This window comes from Solea solea, chromosome 8, assembly GCF_958295425.1.
Source record: "Solea solea chromosome 8, fSolSol10.1, whole genome shotgun sequence".
In the NCBI taxonomy this organism is placed as follows: domain Eukaryota; kingdom Metazoa; phylum Chordata; class Actinopteri; order Pleuronectiformes; family Soleidae; genus Solea; species Solea solea.
In genome coordinates this window covers 20,740,261-20,762,689 of record NC_081141.1, presented here as the reverse complement: position 1 = coordinate 20,762,689, position 22,429 = coordinate 20,740,261, and the positions used below count along the sequence as shown (strand labels likewise).

The window sequence follows — 22,429 nt, the reverse complement described above, 5'->3', positions numbered from 1 at the left end:
TGCTACAACCAATTAGTTGTTGTATTTGCTTTTTGCACCAAGCGCAGCAGTGGTATAATTTCCACATCAGCCCACACATACTGAACCTTCTATCACCCGCGATTACTGCTATTTTTCAGTGCAGAGACAGGAGGCACATTTGAGTCGTGTGGTTTCTAAAATTATTTTACTCGCTATAACTGTCTCATTGCACTCACTCACATCTACTTTTTATCAATAGGCCAACTTCTCCAACTCCCTTAAGCAGTAAAACTTGAATGCAATGCAACTTGAATTGTCTGTTTTACGTTTTAGGTTTGTAAATCAAAAATGTGCATAAAAAAAGGCTAATGGAAACCCGCCCACTGATTTGCAGTGACTCCTTGTCAGGTCCCAGTGGAAAGCTCTGGGTGTACTCAGGCTCCCCTGATCAACATGAGTATTTTTGGTGTTGTTGGAATGTAAAGCCTGTAGCTGCACGGCCATGTGAGATTCTACACCACTTTGATCAGTTCTTTGTGAATTCTCTGTTCTGAGTCTGTGGATACATAGACTGAAACCTGTCACACAGATACATTTAATCTTTCCTCAGTGATAAAGTCTCCCTTTCTGTGCACAAACGTATTGTAAACATTTTTAAAGATGGGTCACAGTGTAGGGCAAGCCCCTGAAGCTGCTCCTGTGAGCGTTGTGTTTAAATATTCAAATATTTATGCACATAATTTCAGAGCACTTTATAGACACCTTTGCTGCTCAGAGACATCAGCCACCTCAGCTCTGGTTTTATGGTTGCCTTTCATGGTTGGCTCATTATCTTTCAAATCTGGCACCTGGACAATTAGCTGAATAGGTGTCAGTCTTATATAGTCTATACTGAGGTCACTGATTTGTGGATTTTGATCTTGCTCCAGCTTTCAGTGAAAAGCTAACAGTAATTTAGAAGTCTCAAACTCAAACATGGTGTATCATATTTTGGTGTCACTTAAAACTGAAATATTCAAAGCGAATTATTGAAGATAGGATATAAAAAGATATTACTATATCCATATTGATATACTGTACACAGTAGTGCCGTCTTACATGAACCGGCAGGAATGATGTCGACAGACCCTCTCCCCTTCACAGCCTGAGCAGATGTTCCATTGCATGTAAATGAAAAATTAATGCATGTGAGCATGAAGTTAGTTAATGTACCAGTTAATGTTACCAGTCTCCTATGCATGTGTGGCTTTTAATTAAACGTACTGTATTTCATTTCATAAAAGAATGGACACAGCTGCACACACATCAGTGAGTGGAGTGGAAAGGTCACGGCAGTCTGGTAAACACTGGCTTCTCACTTTGTCGTGATCCATTGCGTCTTTAAAGCAACACACGTTTTTATCTCTAAAAAAATGTCATGAACTCGTGCGGGCTTGTTTTTTTTGTGAGCTTAGTTTGTATTCTGAGGTTGTCGGATGATTTGATGACCTCGGCCTTCAGACTGAAGGAATTATGCAGTTTGCCTTTTTCCTCTCACACACATTTGATGCATCAGCTGTGAATTTATAAAAACAAGTATCCAGCTTGGACCAGAATATAAATCTATGGAGGAGCGTTCAGCTGACTGATTTTCTGTCCCGTCTGCGCCAGCTCATTATAAAATGTTGCTGAATTAAAATCTGAAATGTTTGGTCGTTACAGTTTTGTATTCATCTTTGCTTTCGTCGTTTGCCTGCTCACTGAGAGTGTTCGATCGGATGCCGCTGCCAGAGCTGTACTGCAGAGCTTTGGGGACAGTGATGGGTTGCACTGCACAGTTCCTCATTTAGTTGTGTAGAGCCGTGTTACAGGGTTTAACCTGCTGTCTCCTGTGATTGTCTCCTTGTGATGAATCTCCAAGGAGGGAAAGAGCCAGTAAGCATCAGGCCAGGATTACACTCCCATCCCCCGGGGGGGACATATCTAACGTGTTCCCTCTTCTCTTTTCACATTAACATATTCTCTTTTTTCCTCTTACACACCATTGTAACACTCCACTGCGAAACAGTCATCTTTCTTTAAGCCTCTGTAATGATCTTCAAATTATATGTGCATTAAGGCTAGATCATTTTAATCAATATTGTATAATCATGATGATTAATTCATGAGGACATGCAGCATGCACGCGTGTCTTTTCCTGCAAAACAGTATATGCACATTGTGGTTGACGGCATACGATAAAGTGTGTGCATTTTTTCAACATTTTTAATAGAATTTGAATAATATACATGAATGCCAGTAGATAAGCATATATCAGATATAGGCTCACTTTCCTAGAGTTACTTCTGTCCTATTTCCTGGGTTTCACTTTCAAACCTGAAGACTTCATCCATTTTTATGTACAGTTTATGGTTGCATGGTCAGCTCCAACATCACCATGTTTAAAAATGAGTTCAAACCTCCTGTATGTTTAAAAATGTTCTTTGATCCAGAGGGACTGTACAGTACATATGTCCCTTGTGTGTGGCTGCTGGGCATGCAAGTCTCTCTACCACAGGGTGACGTCTTGTCAGCCAGGAGCCCGGCTCCACTGATCTGACGGCGTGTCCCCAGGGACGAGCAGAGACGAGCCCTGACAGTGGGATAGCAGCACACTCCTCTCCAATTTTCTTTCCTGCTGCCTACTCTCCTTGCATCTTTCTTTTGGACACACACACACACACACACACACAAAAGGAAGGAGCTCAGAAGCAATGGCACTATGCACATGCTGAGTTTAAATGTTGACTCAGACACTCATTATTATTTGCTGAAATCATATCATCCCTGGAGGAGAGTTCAGGAGAGACGTGGTGGGCGCTGAAAACACACTTGCATTTGCGTCGCCCATGCAGATTTCTCTTCGTAGTGGTAGACTGTAAAGGAAGGAGGGGGGAGGTAATCCGTCCTTGAGGCATGACTGGGGTGGTAATGGGCTTCTGGCCTTGCCTCGTGGTGTCTTTGCTACGAAGGGCCATTCATCCACATCTGCGCCTGTGAGAGAAAGGGTGGGAGATGCGAGGTGGAGAGCAAAGCAGAAAAAGGTTATTAAATGATACAGGTTTGGTGTGATATACGCAGCTTTTTTCATACTTTCTTTTCCACATCTGAATGATATGCTGTTGCTGGAGTGTGTCAGATGTTGTGAAGGGTTTTTACCTTCTGGTAGTCAAACTTGTCAGGTAGTGCTTGACATTTTGTTGAAGCATGCACAGATTTGGCTCAGAAAACCAAAGGGCAATGCAAGAGGGACATTTGTTACGGACTTTCTTCACTTTCGTGTGAAGTCTGGTATTTTCCAACCTTTGCTCTGAGTTTATAAATGTGTTGTGTAAATGAACAGTGCATACAATTATGTTTGGAATCGGCCAAATGCCTTTGCAAGCAACAAAGTGGCATTAGCCAGTGGTAACTGCGACACTTCACTACACCCAAAGGAACAACACCAGTTCCACAGTCTCTCACTCTTGTTTCCACCTTCCTCCTTCTGTAGCAGTGTGAGACCTGTCATTGAGTCAACCTTTTATTGAACATTTCAAGGATGGTTCCAGTTGTCCACACATGGTGGCAGGAAAAGTCACCATGCAAAAATGGAAAGTACCAGTAATGCGGAAACAATTACACGATTCATCGTTTATTACTCGATTACTAAATTAATCATCAACTATTTTGATAATCGATTAATAGTTTTGAAGCTTTTTTCATTATTAAAAAAAGATTTCTTATCGTTTAAGCTTCTTAAATGTGAATATTTTCTGGTTTCTTTGCTCCAGCAAATAAATAGTTTTGGTTCGTGGACAAAACAAGACATTTCAGAACATCATCATTTCCAGGTTTGATGATCTGGAGTTGACATTATTCCAGACTATAGTTGCAAAATTCTGGGAATTTTCGAAATTTGATATTTTCCATGGAAATGAATGTGAATAAACTGAATTTTTTCAGTTTTTGAGAACTTACTTGGTTAAATCAGATTTGATACAAATACAGCTGTATATCAATGCTATTCCTCAATCACCGGCACATAGCACACTACTTTACTGCAGGGCTATTGAAGCCACACCCACTACATGAACTGTGCATCCCTCCATCACATACACAGATGATTTTTAGAAACCTGAATGACTGAAGCTACACATTTGAGCCCAAGGATGACAAGTAAGTTTTGATGATACTGTATAATGAGGTAGATATTTAATTTCTATGGTGTGGAAACAATTTTTTGGCAAGCAGTTCCTTTCATTTTATATTTTAAATGATCCCAAATTTCCAGTTAATTCTCATAAATTCCCATGGAAAATTTTATTTAATTTTTTTTTATATTTATTTTTCCGCCTATTCCAGACCTGCATTATCCCAACATTTTCATCTTTCTGATATACTTTTTCCTCATCCTGCTGCAAAGCTTACTAATTAAAGCATGCAAAATAAACATGATGTGAAGACTTGTAAGCCTTGGGTTACACAACATCTATCCACCATCTTCACTTCTTTATGAATACAGCACGTCTGAAACGTCTCGCCACAACACAGTGTCCCTTTCACACTAAACTACGTGTATCCTAATATTATGCAGACCCCCCTCTGTAATTTCACCCCCACATGTGAATGCCATACATAGCACAGGGGGTAAGTTTACTGTATCTCAGTCAGTGGTGACTTTGCCATTTAGTGACCTTGGTCTTTGGTCAGAACAAAAGTCTGATGTTTGATGTCCCTGAAGGGGTTACTATGGGTCGATTTTCAGTTTAGTCTGTATTTGAAGGAGTTAATGAGTTCACAAGATGCTAATGAAGTCCATCAGCTACATGTGACTCTCTCTCTGTGTTTCTCAGTATAGCTTTTGTTAGATCCCCGCGCTGGGCACAGGAAGTGATTTGTTTTATGTCAAGGCAGACAGAGGCAACAGCAACATTGCTCAGGCTGGTGTATGACTGAAAACACAAAGAAGCACCCTCAATAACGTTCAGAAGTGAATTCTACTGCTCAAAATAACCCCATGGACAGGGTAAACTTCCTGCCCGTGTATACACACAAATGTTCCCATGGTCAGGTCTGATAAAATCGCTAAATAATAACATCCACAAATACAAGAAGGTCAAAAGGTTACACTTTGTTGTTCCTTACACTCTCAAAACAAACATACATTGGTCCATATAGAACCACTCAAGGACACATATTTCCAATACACTTTCAACAATGGCCTGTTGTTGGATAGATCCTTGCGAAGAGAACTTGTGACTTGCTGTAAAGTTAAAGCTACACCAACTTGCCATCAAAAGGATGTGTCATGCTTTACCAATTTGAAGCTGATTTCATTATCCAGCTCTTTCTGTGGCTCTCTCTCTCTTTCTCTCTCCTCACACTTCTTTCACTCTCCAGCACTCACTGCATGACACGCAGTCCAGTCAATTTTCTGACTTTACTCCGTCAGCCTTTTTCCATCCTTTTTACCGTCCTGTCTCTCCGCTGACTTGTAGTGTGTTGTGATTCATGCTTTAATGCTGGCTAGTAATGAGCCCACAGTGGTGTCATTTCCTGATCCAGGTTTTCTTAAGGCTTTTGTTTGCACTGTGAGGCTGCTGGGTTCACCTCTGTTTTTATTTTTGTCTTCTCTCATGGCTGAACAGTTTCATGTCTCTGACAGACTTATTTAACATGTTCACACAGTGCCACAGAGGCTAGAGCTCAGTGTGGTTTTCCTGGCTGAACTTTGGTTACCTCTGTGTGAAAAAAATGAATGCCCACAAATGGAAATATGGTGAGAGATTTTCTTTGTTTTTCTCTCTTACCCCCCTTTTTTCTAATCCTTTCCTGGCTCCCTCTCCTTAATCTAACACCTAACTTTATCCTCTCTGACAAGTTTATCTACACTAACTTTGTCATGTTTTTAGTAATTTTAGGTCATATGGTCTTGATCTGTTGGTTTGAATCTACCTGATACACCATGTTATTTCCATGTCAGCTAATGTATACATCAGTGTACATCAACAGTGCTGTTGCTAATATAGTGTATTGGGTTTTACTAGTTCCATCTTAGTAGCTGTGCATGAACAATGAAGCCATAAGCTGTTCAGTATAATCAACATTATGTTTATGCATCGCACAAACACACTTTGAGTTTTACCATATATAATGACTTATGAATGAATGAATGAGTAATGAATGTTTATCCTCAGCTTTGTTTTTCTGCTCGTAAAAAAGACGACAATTGACGGGTTTCTTCATCTTTCACTTCTAATTAATCTTTAATTAATGGCATTTATTGTAATTAATTATCAATATCAACTCATTTCAAAGCATTTTAGTGTGATCATTTTTTGGATCTTTGCATCTTCCGGGGTCCACTGACGTGTTATCAGCAATACTGTAAGACTTAATGAATAAATGAGTCCCTTCATTCATTAAGACGAACCAGGAGGTTTAATATTTTTGTTATTAACATAACGTTGTCAGTCAGTCTCCTGGAAAGCTTCCAGATTCCCTTTATTATTCAGCATACTGCCGTTGCATTTAGCAAAAATGAATTTAACATATGGTAATGATTTTTTTCTTAATGAGTCAGATACTAAGCATTAGTGGTCTGCGTGGGTTATCTTTGTGTGCTGCCCGCATGGTTTTCACATGGAGTCGGACATTCTACTGGACAATAGCTGCCGTCACATTTGACTCCAGTACAGTGCTGTTACATGATGTAGTCCAAGCTACCAGCATCCCTCTCACAAATACCCCTGTTATGCTTTTATGATGTAAATAGGGATTGACAGAGGTGATGGTCTCTCTCACTGCAAGGTCTCAGCTCGCTGCCATGCACTGAAAGTGTTGCTGTGGCGCTGCCTCTCTCCATGACAATGTGAAAGGGTATTCTATCAGCTACATAACACACCTTTTCTGTGTTGTATTCATACACTGCATGCCTGAGAGAAGAAAATGGCAAAATGGCTCCTTGTAGACGGAGCATTAGGAGGTCAATGGGCTGAATTTAAATGGTAGAGAAGCCTTCCTTTATACCCTTAGCTCTGTCTGTCTGATTTAAGCCGTGAAAAATCACTTTAGATTTTAGACTATAGATAAACAGTGCTGTACACCACTGGTTTTAATGTTGTGGATGATCAGTTTTTCTTGTTTATATTTCCCTTTCTCCTGTTTATGATTGGTTTCCTTAGTTCAAGCTGTGTAATTAGATTTATGCATGACTTTTTTGTGTGTGAGCAGTATTACTCAAAAAGTGAAGGATTAGATACAGATCCAAATTTAGGATTTAGAATAAGTCCAAACGCTTAACCTGTAGTGTATAGTAGGAGTCTAGGCAGAAATCACTGTTCAAGTATGAGTTTAATAAAGTGACTTTTTTTCCATGGTTAAAAACGGTAAGTGGTGCTTTTTTTACCTTTATTTAACCAGGTAAGTCAATTGAGAACCAATTCTCATTTACAATGAGCAGCATAGAAACTGGGCAGGCAATACATCAACAACAAAACAATATTAAACCATCCATCCATCTATCTTCTACCACTTTATCCTCCCCATGAGGGTCGTGCCAGTCCATCCCAGGGCCACATAGAGACCAACAACCATCCACTCACAGAGTGTCCAATTTAGTGTCCAATTGACCTAATCCCATTCATAGCAATTACAATGTATGAAGTGAAAAAGGATAAATGTTAAATATAGGTTGCTCACTCGCTCAGTTTTTAAAAGGAGAGAGGGGAATGAATGGACTGAGTTTTAGTGTCTATTGCACATGATTCCAGTCATATGCAGCAGAAAACTGAAATGATGAGCTACCAAATGTAGTGCAGGCTTTGGGGATGAGTAACTTAATAAGGCTGTTGGAACAAAGAGCATGACTGATGCTATGGATATTGAGTATATGATTGGATAAGGTAACTGGGTGGCCTTGGCAAGGTTTGTGCACCACGAGAACATTGAAACAGAGGTTTTTATTTGTGGAAATATTATTTTGTTGTGGATTTTATATTCAGTATATGTACAAATATTTCTTGATTTAAAAACAATCCAACATACTGGTTCCCTGGTGTTTTAATATAAGAGATAGAGACAAATTTATTCAGAAAGATTGTTTGAGCGTCCACTTAAGTTAAGGAAATGTGTAGATCTGCTTCACTTTGGGGCTGCAACCATTTATGTACCTGGGTCTTACCCTTGGTTTATTTCTGTCCGTGTGTGTGTGTGTCCTTGTGCTTGCTCTGTGTGTGTGTGGGTACATGTAATAGAGCTGACACTGCAACACTGTTCTCGTATGTTCTGTTAACCTTGAGTAACCTCTTTTCAGAAATGTGGCTCTCACATGGGTGGCTGGGGGGTGCATTTATCATTATTGAGCTTCATTGAATGAGCGATTTATAAAGGGAAACACTGATTCTATAGTGCTGACATTTATGTCACTGAAATGTAACTTGGTAAAAATGTATGTTTTTATTAGTCGCTTCCAATATCTTTGATAATGACTGATGTGAGGCAGAGGGTGGGCAGACGCTTCAGAAGATGGGCATGCCTTAGAGATTTGAGGGACACTGTTGCAATGATGTCATACCATAAGTAAACTGCTACAGCAAAGGCTTATGGGTATGGATGGGTTGTTTCCGTAAGTTAACACTAGTTTTATCAGTGGAGTGAATCACTGTGTAATGGTTTGTTGTCATGGTGACTATGTGGTTATCATTTATTTTGCTAATGCAAAGAAATAACTAAATGATACACTGTGAGCCTTATGATTCAACTGCATTTTAAAGTCCCCGTTGTCCTCTCTTGTTCAAGATAGTTTGAGTTAACTATGACCTCTTGCTTCCAGATGACTCGGGTGACGAGGAGCCCGCATCCCAGTCAGACCGGAGCGAGATTCAGGGAACCCTGAAAATACTCGTCAGCAAGCTCGATGACCTCAGCACATGCAACGACCTCATCGCCAAGCACGGTGCGGCCCTGCAGCGCTCGCTAAGTGAACTCGAGGGTCTGAAAATCCCAGTGGAAGGAGGGGAGAAGTTCAAGGCAGTCAACGAGCGAGCCACACTCTTCCGAATCACTTCCAATGCTATGATCAATGTGAGTATTTGAGACGGACCAGGATAAAAGAAGCAGCAGCAGAGTACTGAGTAATGCATGCGTTCTCCATGCTCTGGCATGATTAATGTGGGAGGAATGCCAGTCGTCTATAATGCCCTGGTTAGTAAGTAGTAAGAGATGCGATGACTTAACATTTCATGGCATATGAAACTGAGCCAGTGAGCTGGAGACACAGAGACTACATTTGAAGGTGGATGGACCTGACGCGTGGTGCTGGAGGTAGCCATCAGAGGTTGTGTCTGACATTGCTAACTACATAGCAAGAGCTTTTAATTTTGGTTTGTGTAGGATGCAATTCTATTGATGTTGGATGTTGAAATTCAAGGTTCTGTTTCACTTGACACCTCTAACACGTACTGTATGTGTGAATTGCTTTAAACACCCAAGTGGCAGCAGGTTGTAACATCACCCATTAGAATCCGAACTCCCATTTTGAAGCCTCTAGAATTGTGATGTTGACGTATTGCAACCACAAGTTCAGAGGCGTCGTCACCTGGTTGCAGCACTAATGTGTACTTTATCGTCTATTTTCCTCTAAATGGGATCCTCATTTACCAAAGTGAAATCATGTTCTATTAAATGAGGAAGACCTTAAACATGGGAAATGTTTACTGGCGTTTTAAATCAAGTGAGAAGTAGGCTAATTTTCTCACAACGTAAACCTTTTGGCAACTGTTCGCCCCCTGATGGCTATTCAGCATATTCAAACTTCCTGACTGACTTCAGCAAGATAACAGGAAGACCTTTTTTATATACGGTCTATGGTTACACACCACCACCTCCTGTTAAATGTCACTATCTCAAATTTCATGTTCAGAAATGCTGGTCTACGAGTGACTACGCCTTGTTTTCTACATTGAACTGAACACGACAACCTTTTCAGTTACCACTGTGTTCATGTTTGGCTCTGAGAGCTAGCATCATAACAAGAAGTCCTCTACTGTATCGGGCGCCGTTCCATTCTCCTCAGTGGTGAATACCATGGACTGTGCAGAATGTCAGTAGTGGATGAGAGTTCACAGAGGGTTGAGGTCCTGGGGGAGTGATACTAGATATGATAGTGGGTGTGGGGGACAGATTTAGTCTTTGCTCCCCCACTCCTCCCCTCAAACCCCTGACCCTCCCTGCTTGGTGAGGAATGTCAGAGCCTCCTGGACTAGTTAGACAGTTAGACATAGAGACAGGCCTGCTCTGATTAAAGCCAGACAATCGTGCAAGGTTTGTCTTTCCTCCTGCTTCTCTGTCTCTGGGTGACTTTGAATTGTCAGTAGTTTTGTCTGCTCTGTGCTTTTCTTGTAGTGTATGTCTGATTGCCTGGTCTGTTGCTTGTGTTATTGATAGGTGTAAAAGGAGCAGCACTGTATATGGGCAACCACTATAAAGACCTGTTTTTTGGGGGGCGATAGATGTAAGAAGGCTATCAAAGTATCACAGCGAGTAGAGGTTGTAAAGGCAGAAAACCACTGCATGCACTCAGAGATTTGACCCCGGCCCATGGAGAAGGTTGCACTTGTTAATTTAGTGGCCAAGTAACTGCTCACATAAATCAAAGCTCTTAACAGGTGGTGGATGCAAAGACATTTACTTTATTCTTTGCCATGTTGCTTAATCTGCATACTTGACCAGGATGTTTTAATTTAATGCTGATATCTCTTTACTTACATATCCACTCCCGCATGTCCATTAACCTTTTTCTTGCCCCACCGGACGTCACATGCAGTCTGTGGTTGCACTGGGTGAGTCAGCTTTAAAAAAAGTGGAACCATCATACGTTTTCAAGTGGGTGTTGAGTTTCATATCATGATTATCTCTGAGGAAGTGGACCACAACGTCACATGCACATCTAACATTTAAACCAATGCACCGAGTTTGAAGTTTAGACACCTGATGGAAGACAGATGAAGGTAAGAGACTGGAGAGAGTCGAGGCTGGTTTAAAACCAATTATTTTTCTTTTTGCGCTTGTGTTTTCTTTTTTCTTTTAGCAAAATAGGCTTTCAGTCAGCAGATTAATGATCTAAAGCAATTGAAATGCAACCTTTATTAAGAATAAGGATGAATAATATTTCAGCTTTATCAGCTTAGAATAAAACTGCATCATTGACTTACATATCATTTTAAATACACAGTTATAGTCATGATCTGCTTTAATTGCACAGTCTAAACTCACAAGTAAATTCAAAATCAAGCAACAATCATGAACAGACAATTATTTCATATACATTTTTACGTTTGTGGCATGGCCAGATTAAATATTTTTGAGACATATTTTAGATATTACAATAATTCGTTACCTATACTGTTGATACCAACTCAACTGACACTGGACAGGAGATGGGGCAAAGGCTGGAGTGTACCCTGTGTGTGTGTGACAGGAATGTTAGAAATCCTGTTCGCTGCAGGTGTTGTCATATTGTGTACATGGTTTAGAGTACATCCCTCTCTGAGAGCAGAGATTATGTGAGCTGTGTGACAGAGTCATCCGTCCACCTCGCTGCCTGCAGCCGCAGCTTTCTCTTAGTGGTTCAGGGTCACTCTGAACAGCCCCTCTGGCCCCTCTGGCCTGCAAAGTGCACTCTATGTATTTATGCGCTGTTCCAACCATGACACAAAAACAATAACTGACTGTCACAGTGTTTGTTCCAAAGAAAATACCTTAGAGTTTCAGAGATTTTTCTATCAAAAGAAAATCAAACTCTGGAGGCTGATTTGTTGACTGTGACTCTACCGTGACATTTCCATCATACATGTAGTCATGTGTGTGAGGTGTTATTTGGGTTCGCTGACCTTTGTGCTCACTGTGAGGCAGAGCTGACAGATGATACACCCACGTGTGTTTGATCTGAAGTAACCTCTTTGTCTGAGCAGTAGAACCACAGCAACAATGATGCCCCTCATGAACCCTGATTCATCTGCTGTGCAATCAGCTCATCACTCACTGAAGTTGTCTGTGGTTTCAGTTTTCTCTGACGCACATTTGACACAGCAGGAAGACTCAGTAAATGTTCCACAGAGAACTAATTAACATACTGATGATAGTAGTGATTAATACCCTTGATTACAATGATTAATGGAGATTTACATCTTTTTTGTATTCTGTTGTGTCTTTCTCTCATAATGTCATCTGTGTGGAAATGTTGCATTATTTGTTGACATATTAATCAAGATTTTTATGATCTTATTGTAAAGGAGACATTCTTTTGAATTGAACATGGACCAAAAGTGTTGTTTTGTTTTGTTTTTTCAATAATCTGTATTCTGTTTGTATTTTTAATTGTAAAACTCTGAGCTGTCTGTCAAAGCAAGTGGAAAGTAACTTTTAACTTGTTATTCAGGAGTTAAATCGTAATAAAATTGTGATATTTTATGCAAAAAAAACTTTCCGTACTCTTGTGTTCCCCCCCAGGCGTGCCGAGACTTCTTGGATTTAGCAGAGACTCACAGTAGGAGATGGCAGCGGGCGCTGCAGTATGAGCGGGAGCAGCGCGCTCACCTAGAAGAAACCATTGAGCAACTAGCCAAGCAGCATAACAGCCTGGAGCGAGCGTGGAGAGAAGCGCCCACGCTTGTGTCCAGCACACCCAGTGCCCCGACCACCAACAAGGGTGAGAAGGACTGTCCGTGTGTGTGTGTGTGTGTGTGTGAGATGTTTCCTGTGAGTGAGCTTCACTTTATTGGCTAAAAGTCATGTGTTATTGACTCAGGATTGATGCCGTGTGCAGTCCTCGTACAGTGGAAGTCTTAAGTCGTGTCAGATGGATTAAATTGAATGATGCTTAAGTTAAAGAAGATAATTACCTTCACTACAAACTGTAGATCATGTGAACGCTTCTGTCTGTTTGTTAATGCACCCCCCACCCCCACCACTTGTTGTTTACCTATAACCAACAGTAGTTTGGGAATATACAGTAACCCCAAGGCTGACATCCATAGGAATGGGCTTATTGATTATGGTACCTCCATAATGTTTTCACTAATGCCTTTTTTTCTTTAAAGTTCATCTAAAACATACATGTTTTGCCTTTAGCAAGGGGAAACCCAAACACCTTACCTTTTAATAATTATAATACATTAATTATAATATATATAATTGATGCCAAAATAAAAAGTATTACTAGTAAACCAGATGCAGTGTTTGAATTTAAACATGGAGAATTGATTAATGATGAAGGTAATAATGCACAATATCAGTATTAGTAGACTGAATAGACTGCTACCTTCTTGACTTCTATGCTTGCATCCTCTCCAACATTTATTTTTTATGTTTATTAATTAATGTTTATTTACATTAACATATTATGTTAATGTACTACAGAAGAGACTAAATTACCTCTAGAGTTTGGAGCAGGGACAAATTTATAGATATTGGTATTGTTTATTGACCTAAGCACTCAGAATATTGGATATGGGCAAAAAGTCCAATATCGTGCATCCCTAGATGAAGGTTGTGACTTGCCAGACGTTAATGTTTCTTTGAAACGTACATTTTTCCCTCTCAATTCTGTTTTATAATTTGTGCTTCTCTGTTGGACGCTTCACTTTGAACACATCATTGAATGTCCTGAATATAGTGAATATTGAACTACTGGCTACTGAACATGGGAAGCACACACTGACAGGGACCAGTCAGACTAGCTAACCAGTAGAAGCATTGCCAATTTCACTAAGCTAATTACTCCCTAATTAATCACCATGGGAGTGTGATTACACGCTGCCCTCTCGGTTAACTCTGTAAAATACACAGTTACCAACATGTGATGGTTCTGCTGATGCTGCACGCCGTCTGTATGTACTCACAAATGCATATGTGCCCGAATGAAGGAAGCGAGAGGCCGCTCAAAGAAGAGGCGAGTGATGAAGATGAGGATACTGAGTTTTTTGATGCCATGGAGGATTCCCCTGCGTTTATCACAGTGACGACCACTGAGAATATACAGCACAGGTCAGTCGCACACAGGAATGTTTTTCAGGTATTAAAATAATTAAAGGCTTTCATGTAGCAAAGATAAGTAATTTTGGTAAAAGTAATCCTCTTTTTCTTTGCAACTCTGCTGCCTTTGCCACATATTTGTTTATTGCACTGGAGTCAATCTCTTTCTGACAACTCCACTTATTTCTGCAGCGCTTCAGTCACTTTTTTATGGCTCATCTCTTTCAACATATCCCTCAACTCCAGTGGCTAAATGTAATAGAAAGAACACATCATTCATCTTTAAAACCCTGTAATCTCTTTGCTCCTCGGTGTATATTGTGTTAGTACTGCGCGTGTGTGTGCACACTCAAGTGATAACAGATGAGAAATTGACAATGATTTTGTGTTACACACATCCAGTTCACCTCAGAGAAACATTTTCATTCTGTCCCAGGCGTTCTCAGAGCAATTTGAGCGGAGCAAGTTCAGGTCACCCCAACGATTGGAACCAGGACGACCATGTAAGTGTCTCCAACTAATAGGATTGACATTTATGAACAGTGCTAACTTCTGTAATCTCTCTCTCTATATATATTTATACAGTATGTCTCATTTAATATTGATTGATGTATATAACCACCCTCAATTGCTGTTCTCACAGTCCCTCTTTCCTACCCTACATTTATCCAATGCACAAACACACACGCAGCCTTTGTCTGGGTCTCGTTCTCAACCCTGTGGTGCTAAAGATACACAGCTGCATCGTTGCTCTAAATCTTAATTACCAGTTAAACATCTGCTCCTCTTAACTCCCCCTCTGCTGCTTCTTATCCTCTGTTTCCTGTGTTCCTGCCTTTTACTTGTTGTTCTTCTTTTTTTCTCTCGTGTTTTATGGCATGTTGACATCCGTAATGTTGCATTTCAGCCTCTTTTCACTTTTTAACAACTTCTTCTACTTCTTTGCTGTTTAATGGCACTTTTGCCTTTCTCCCAAGCTCCTTTCACTTGCTCTTTCACTGTGTCTTGTCATCCTCTGCCAAGCTGCCAATACATTTTAAGGTATTTCTCAACCCTTTATACATTGTTACCCATTCACTCCAGTACAGAAGCCCTACGTGGAATGATCTGTATCGTCTAATCGGAATTCACCTTGAAAACAGACTCTAAGTCTGTAAGACTTAGGCTGAGGCCCCCAACTCATTGCTTCCTAAATCCTTCCCCTCAGTCTTTCCACTAGCAACCTCACTGGCCTGCTTGTGGGAATACTAATACACCCACTTCTATTAAATCCAGCTTCTTTCTAGAATATAGCAGTTGTTGCCAGAGCTGAAAAACATTGTTTAGCTGCAAGCACGCTCTTGCTGCTAGGGAAATGTTAATTACCTGGGTCTAGAGACAACTGTATGAACCTTCTTTTATGAGCCTGGCATAGTCGCACTTCTACATCATTGAGAAGAGGCTATAGGCACTTTAACGAAACCCTTTTGAATAAAATAAAATATGATGCAATAAAACTAAGGAATCTTCGTTTTAAATGCAGATAATGTGCTTTATGCAGCAAATGCAGGGGGTAGCGACAATAAGCGATGATAAATCAGCAAGAGTGGATGTTGAAGTGCACGAGCCCAAGGTTCTTTAGCCTTCTGTTTCTGCCTCACTCTCTCTGCACTCATGGGTACATTTCCAGGTAAACCTTCCTAGGTGGAGTGTGTTGTCTTCTGCATGGCCTTTTAATACAGGAATGGTCAACTTGACTGGGTCTTTTGACAATATCACATATTCTTTTTATATAAAGTTACAATCCCACTTTATCAGTCTCCTTTCCATCCCCCTCTGTCTCATCACAGATGTCTCCAGGCTGTAACGATGTGTCAGGGAAGGAGCTGCAGCCTCGCAGACAGAGGCGGACTCATATCCCAGCCAAGCCCAACTACTCCCTCAATTTATGGAGCATCATGAAGAACTGCATTGGCAAGGAGCTTTCAAAAATCCCCATGCCTGTAAGTGTTAAAGCCGTGGTTCTCCTCTTTGCTAAAATCAAGTGCATGTATAACATTTTTTGAGTTTCACTGCTTTATCTCCCATTCAGGTAAACTTCAATGAGCCCCTGTCAATGCTGCAGCGTCTCACTGAGGACCTTGAGTATCATGAGCTTCTGGACAAGGCAGCACGCTGCGACTCCTCCCTGGAGCAGATGTGCCTAGTTGCCGCCTTCTCTGTCTCTTCCTACTCCACCACGGTTCATCGGACAGCCAAGCCCTTCAACCCACTCCTGGGCGAGACCTACGAGCTCGATCGCCTGGAAGAGTTTGGCTACCGCTCTTTGTGTGAGCAGGTAATGGCAACGCCATAGGGCAATTTCATATACACAATCACTCGTGTGCATACAAGCACATCTAATAAACTTTTAGACCTTTCACACTAGTACAGCTCCAGCAATGTTCTAGTTCCTGAACCAAATTGTGAACTGAGCAGCACTAAACCAGAACCTGAAATTTTGAAGTCCACCACAACCAATAAATACTTTCCATTGCAAACTGTTATGGCATTGGTGGGCAAGTCCGAAAATGAAAAACATACAGTTTACACTGGAAGCGACAAAATGTTTGGTGGCAATTTGTTATGCCCTGAATTCCAGAGGGGTTAACAAAAGGAGAATCAGCAGCTCGCAGAAGCTCAGTGCAATCTGCCATGTTGCCAAGGATGGATTACTGAATGGGCCTACTAGTTCCAGGGGCCGAAGGGCTCAGGGGGCCCTGAAGCCAAAGCCTCTGCGCTACAATCTCGATATCTTCACTACTACGATATACATCCCAATATTTTAATGGGGCCCTGGAGCCAAATAACACTGGTTATGTCATGTGATATGTCTCCATAGTGCCCCTCAATCACATGTTTTATTATTCAACCCTGATACCTGAAAGGGGCCCTGAAGCCAAATTACACTGATTAAGTTATGTAATATATGTCTAATAGCATGTGGCATGTTGCCACTGGCATGTCTACTTCTGCTCACGCTGTGCATTCACATTCACACTGTGTGTGTTTCACTTAAATGGTGTTAACACAGACTGGTTTCGCTGAGTGCGCAGAGATTTTAAAACAGAACTGGAGCCCGAAACAGGAATCATGCTGGTGTGAAAGTGCCAAGTGTGTTCAAACACTTGCTGCTTATATTATCTCTTTTGTGTTCTGCTCAAACTTTTGTCTCTCCACCCTCTAAGGTAAGCCATCACCCCCCTGCTGCTGCACATCATGTGATTTCCCAAAAAGGCTGGACCCTGTGGCAGGAAATTACCATTGCCAGCAAGTTCCGTGGCAAATACCTCTCCATAATGCCTCTGGGTAAGACAATGCAGCAGGGAAGCTATAAAAAAACAAAAAACCTATGGGTAAATAAAAGTTCCATCACATGAACTGAACAGCATCATATTTGCATTATGAGGGGCTCCATTTCCCCAGTGATTGTAGGAGACCACTGATTTGCCTCCTACACGATGTGAAGACAGAGGCAGAGTGAGTATGAATCAGGAGGGTTTATGACCTCCATGACATGTACATAAAATATGAGTATAAAGGGAATTTGCTCTGGCTCTGGGACAGTAGAGAGAGAGCAGGGGTCTTTTGGTGCAGATAAATTAGAGATTTGATAGATTGAGGAACCACAAAAGGGATTTAGCATTCCCCTCAATTTTTCTTACATGCCCCCTCGGAGGTGACATTTGCTAATAATTTAAAGGGGCTATATTTAAGACATATATTGTACCAAGTCATAAAATGATCATGATATGTCATCAGAGATGAAAGAACAGTGTTAAATTTAGCTTCTGCTTTCACTGATAGCAATGGTGCAGACAGTTCATTCGCATTTAAAATGTTCTTTTGTGGACTGCAAACTCTATTTATGTTTTGGTTTATTGTCTGTTGTGCCACCCACTACAAATCACCCAATAACACAGCTTGTAGCACTTTGACACCCAGGTTACCAGCAGAGTTACTCAAACACAGCAGCTATGAGTCAGTAATGCCATGACCAAACCTAAAAAGACCCACAAATGCTCTCAAAAACATCTAGACCAGAGGAGTGGGGGAAAAACTTACACTTTCCTTCTCTGTCTGTTGTTGATATAAGAACAATAAGTAAAAATAAAACAGAGGCCGGGGCACTTATTTATGTGTATGTGCATGAAAACAGTGAAACACCAGGTATTAGTGCAGCTCCATGCTTCTGTGTTTCGAAAATTCTGACAACCAAGCTCGATAGTGGTTTGGACTGAAAATGCAGTAACCATTTCAAACAGGTTAAGTCAGGTTAAGTGTAATATATGGAGAAAACATGTATTTAGAAGACAGGTTTTCCAGCTGCTGCAGGTCGAAATGACTGTGTTCACAAACAGATTTACGATCGTAACAGTGAACCTGCAATCCAACATGTTCATTTTAGGTCTGCAGTCGCAGCTCTGACATTTTGTCCTTGTCCCTCCCCAGGTACCATTCACCTGCATTTCCACTCCAGTGGGAACCACTATGTATGGAGAAAGGTCACCTCCACGGTGCACAACATCATCGTGGGCAAGCTGTGGATTGACCAGGTCTGTTTCCTAGCGTTTCTCACTGGTAGACATTCACCCAGGCTGCCTTGGTACCTCCGGCTTTTCAGAGGTGTTTTGTTTTTGTTTTCATTCTGTGTGGCAAAATGTGTGTCCAGGAGAGCTTTTGACTTCCCCTCTGAACAAAACAAAACAGAATCAGAAGAAAGCCTTAGAAGCTCAGGAATAAGGATCTTCACAATCTTGAGAGATCTATCTTCAGCTTTGAGCTCTAATAAAATCCTAAAATAACAGCTTCTTCGCTCTGTGTGTGAAGGCAGTTATGCAGAGTGAGGAGGCGGGACAGACGGACAGGCTTCATCTGCCTGTCTCTGCAGAACCTCACCTTATTTTTTTTTGTTTGACAGGCATGTCCACAGGCATTCTGGTATATATTTTCCAGATTATCCATCAGTCTTTCCTCTTTTTTCTCTCTGTCATTGTGTCGTGAATTTGATGTATGTGAAATGCCTGGAGGGAATTTCATTACATCTGGCAAAAACATCCACTTTTCATACGTGAAATATCAATATTCTGTGAAAGCAACTCTATTTCTATTTTGTCTGTGTTTCTTGGCAGTATTAAATAATTTGCAGTTTGATTTGATGAACTTCTTTGAGATATAAATGCTCATGTATATGGTTATTTAAGTATTTTTCCCCTTGTTAAAGGAGTTTTTGGGGAGTTGTTCCTTAGTGGAACCAAGAGTCCAAGGACAGATGATGTCACTTCATTAACAGACTGTAAAGCCCTCTAAAGCACTGAGCTGTATCCCTCTCTTTCTCTCTCTTTCTGTGTTTGTCCAGTCGGGGGACATTGAGATTATAAATCACAGGACAAAAGAGACCTGCCAACTCAAGTTTTCTCCCTACAGTTATTTCTCCAGGGACGTTCCTCGTAAGGTAAATTATTATTTTTTCCCCACTTTGCTCATACCCGACCTTGGCATAATGTCATATATATAGTCTCTGTTATTTTGTGTAATGCTGCCTCCTGCTGGACAGCACCAACAAATGTACAGTAATTCTTAAGTGTAGTGCAGTGTAAATGTTGTAGGACAGTGTGTACTTTTACTATATGAGGTCACATAAGAACATGGTGATAGATGACTTGCTTTAGTGTGTTCATTTTTTTGAGCTGCCTCTGATTTCACGTTGCTGTTTCCAGGTGACAGGTGTGGTGGCTGACAGTGATGGTCAGGCTCACTACATCCTCTCTGGTACGTGGGATGATAAGATGGAGAGTGCCAAGATCGTTCAGAGCAGCCGAGGAGGCAGCGGATCTGAGGGCAAGCAGAAGACCGTCTATCAGACGTTGTCCCCCAAACTGCTCTGGAAGAAATACCCTCTCCCGTAAGCACTTCACCTCATCAGCCTCACGAGGAGGAACATTGGAATACATGAGTCATTGTTGTTGTATAACAGCTGTAGTGTTCGGTCGATATTATTGATCACAGCACCCCACAAAATGTACCTGAACCCCTCGCTATTACAGGGACAACGCTGAGAACATGTACTTCTTCTCTGCACTGGCATTGACCCTGAACGAGTTGGACGACGGAGTGGCACTGACGGACAGCCGCCTGAGACCAGACCAGAGGCTGATGGAGGACGGTCGATGGGACGAAGCGAACTCAGAAAAACAGAGGCTGGAGGAGAAACAGAGAGCAGTGAGAAGGAGGAGGGAAGCAGAGGCCTCAGACGCCATGGATGATGGTATGAAATTTTGAATATACTGTTAAGTGTGATGTGTGATGAGTCAAGTGATGCTGAGTAAAGACGAAGACAAGCAGGGACAATGGAGGAGAAAGTAAATCCAAAGTTTGAGGACTTATTTTGGCAATAAATATCCTGACACATATACAGTATGTTTGAGTAAAAACCTAAAGATCAAGACTTGTTGGTTGTAAACTAAATGTTATTACAGACCTCATGGTACTGTGAGAACATTTTGTCACTTTGGTTTCATATTCTGGGCCATTTTATTGGATAGATTATTATTTTTTTATTTTATTTTAATAGATCCAGCTAATCTATTTACCAACCTGACAGAAACAAACATGGGTTATCCATCAACGAATTGATTCAATTCAATTCAATTCAATTCAATTCAATTAAAAAATAATTAGCAATGAGAAGGAGGAAGGATGGAGACGCTATGGATAAAGGTATGAAGTGAGGCATATACTGTTACATGTGAGTCAAGAGATGCTTATTGAAGGACGATGAAAAAAATAGAAGGAAGTGAGCCATAAAGCTTGTACTTACAAAGTACAAAAATATTATCATCTGTTTAAAAGACTAGGAAGGACAGTCACCTACTGTAGATATATATTTGATTAAAAATCTAAAGATTTAAGACTCTGTACATAAATATTAGGATGGAAATTATATGTGAACCAAACAGCACTACAGACCCTATTGTTGTTTGTGTAGATTTTAATCAGTTTGGTTTCATTTGTTGAGTAAATGAAAACATTTTCCCCAACAAAATGATTTATTGGCAACAGCTTTAGTTCAGCTAGTGTCCATACCATCACTAACAGAAAAAAACCAAATTGAAATAATTAAAACCGATGACAATACAAATCATTGTGGTATGTAATTTAACTGTCTTACATTCAGATTCAGATGTTTCAGTGCTAAAGGACATTGACAACATCATAAAAACAGAACAAGTGCCTTTCCAGTACCAGCTGGCACTCGTACAGTCTAATGCATAGTTTACAACTGTGTGTCGAGACAGTTATTACTGTGACAAACAACTAACACAGACCTCAAACCAAAGACTTGCATAACGGGATTGGTTTGTAGCAGCTGTTCAGTCATACAAATGATTTCTTACATAATTATGAACCACGTCTTCTTATGGTCTTCTGATCTTGATGGTTAAATTGCTCAATACCTTTTTTTTTTTACATCTTATACCAATACCACAACTTTGCATTTCTACTGATACAAATATCTGTACAATTCAGTCTATAAGCTCCAACTGCATGGAGGACATTTGCAGCCCTCACTCTCATCTTGGTCACATGACGATGGTGATGGACATCTTTCTTTACAGCACATTACCTGTGCTTATCGAAGCATGTACAATGTAATTACGGTTGAAGGGTCGTATCAGATTTGACCATTTTCATTTCATTTGAGTCAATGATTTAGCCTGGATCAGATCAATGCTGACACTCAATATCATGTCATGCCCTTCATCCTTGATTAAGTTAAAAAAGAAGAGCTAAAAGGAACCTGGTGTTAGACGTCAGACTGAACTCTCTGTGTGTTTGTGTGTGTGCATTTGTTACATTTTTAGGATATTTTCTGGCATAAACACTGCTCTTGTCAGGCATTAACTATTAACTATTTATGGTTAAGTTTAAGATAATGCTTTGTTTTGGCTATTTAAATAAATGGAAATCAATACAGTGAAGGATAGCTGTGTGAACCTGCGTGTGTGTGTGTTGTTGGTAGACAAGAATGTATTCTCTGTACCCATGACTTGTCTTTCTTTTCCTCCCTCTATTGATGGTCAGAGTGTGAATATGACTCTGGTGAGTGGTGGGGGTTACTCCACATCCCTCTGTTGTGCATCGCTCCCACGTACACACAAGCACACACACACACTACACTCCATCCTGTGTGTGTCTTCTGTGTGGTCTGCCTCTGTGTGGGAACTGCATGATGCCCCTCTCATGTCAACTTCTCCAGATAATGGAGGATAAGGGAAAAAAAAAGAAAAAAGTTTTTCCTGTGCACATGTGACATTTTCATTTAGTTCTGATAATATGTTTATATGTAATAACGGATAAGAAAAATAACTTGGTGTGTTGTGGTGAAGCCACATCAGCAGGTGTTTGACTGTTT

General features: G+C 40.7%; 1 protein-coding gene across 2 annotated transcripts in view; it reads left to right on the top strand.

Moving 5' to 3' along the window:
* Positions 1-22,429, top strand: part of osbp2b (oxysterol binding protein 2b) — a 50,671-nt gene that overhangs the window by 22,611 nt on the left and 5,631 nt on the right. For both annotated transcript variants that reach the window (XM_058635295.1, XM_058635294.1), the window contains 12 exons: positions 8,795-9,045; positions 12,472-12,670; positions 13,887-14,007; positions 14,432-14,498; positions 15,825-15,977; positions 16,067-16,312; positions 17,202-17,322; positions 18,466-18,569; positions 19,373-19,468; positions 19,734-19,918; positions 20,061-20,281; positions 22,099-22,116. In XM_058635295.1, coding sequence (XP_058491278.1) covers positions 8,795-9,045; positions 12,472-12,670; positions 13,887-14,007; positions 14,432-14,498; positions 15,825-15,977; positions 16,067-16,312; positions 17,202-17,322; positions 18,466-18,569; positions 19,373-19,468; positions 19,734-19,918; positions 20,061-20,281; positions 22,099-22,116 — 1,782 coding nt within the window. The remainder of the gene's footprint in view (positions 1-8,794; positions 9,046-12,471; positions 12,671-13,886; positions 14,008-14,431; positions 14,499-15,824; positions 15,978-16,066; positions 16,313-17,201; positions 17,323-18,465; positions 18,570-19,372; positions 19,469-19,733; positions 19,919-20,060; positions 20,282-22,098; positions 22,117-22,429) is intronic.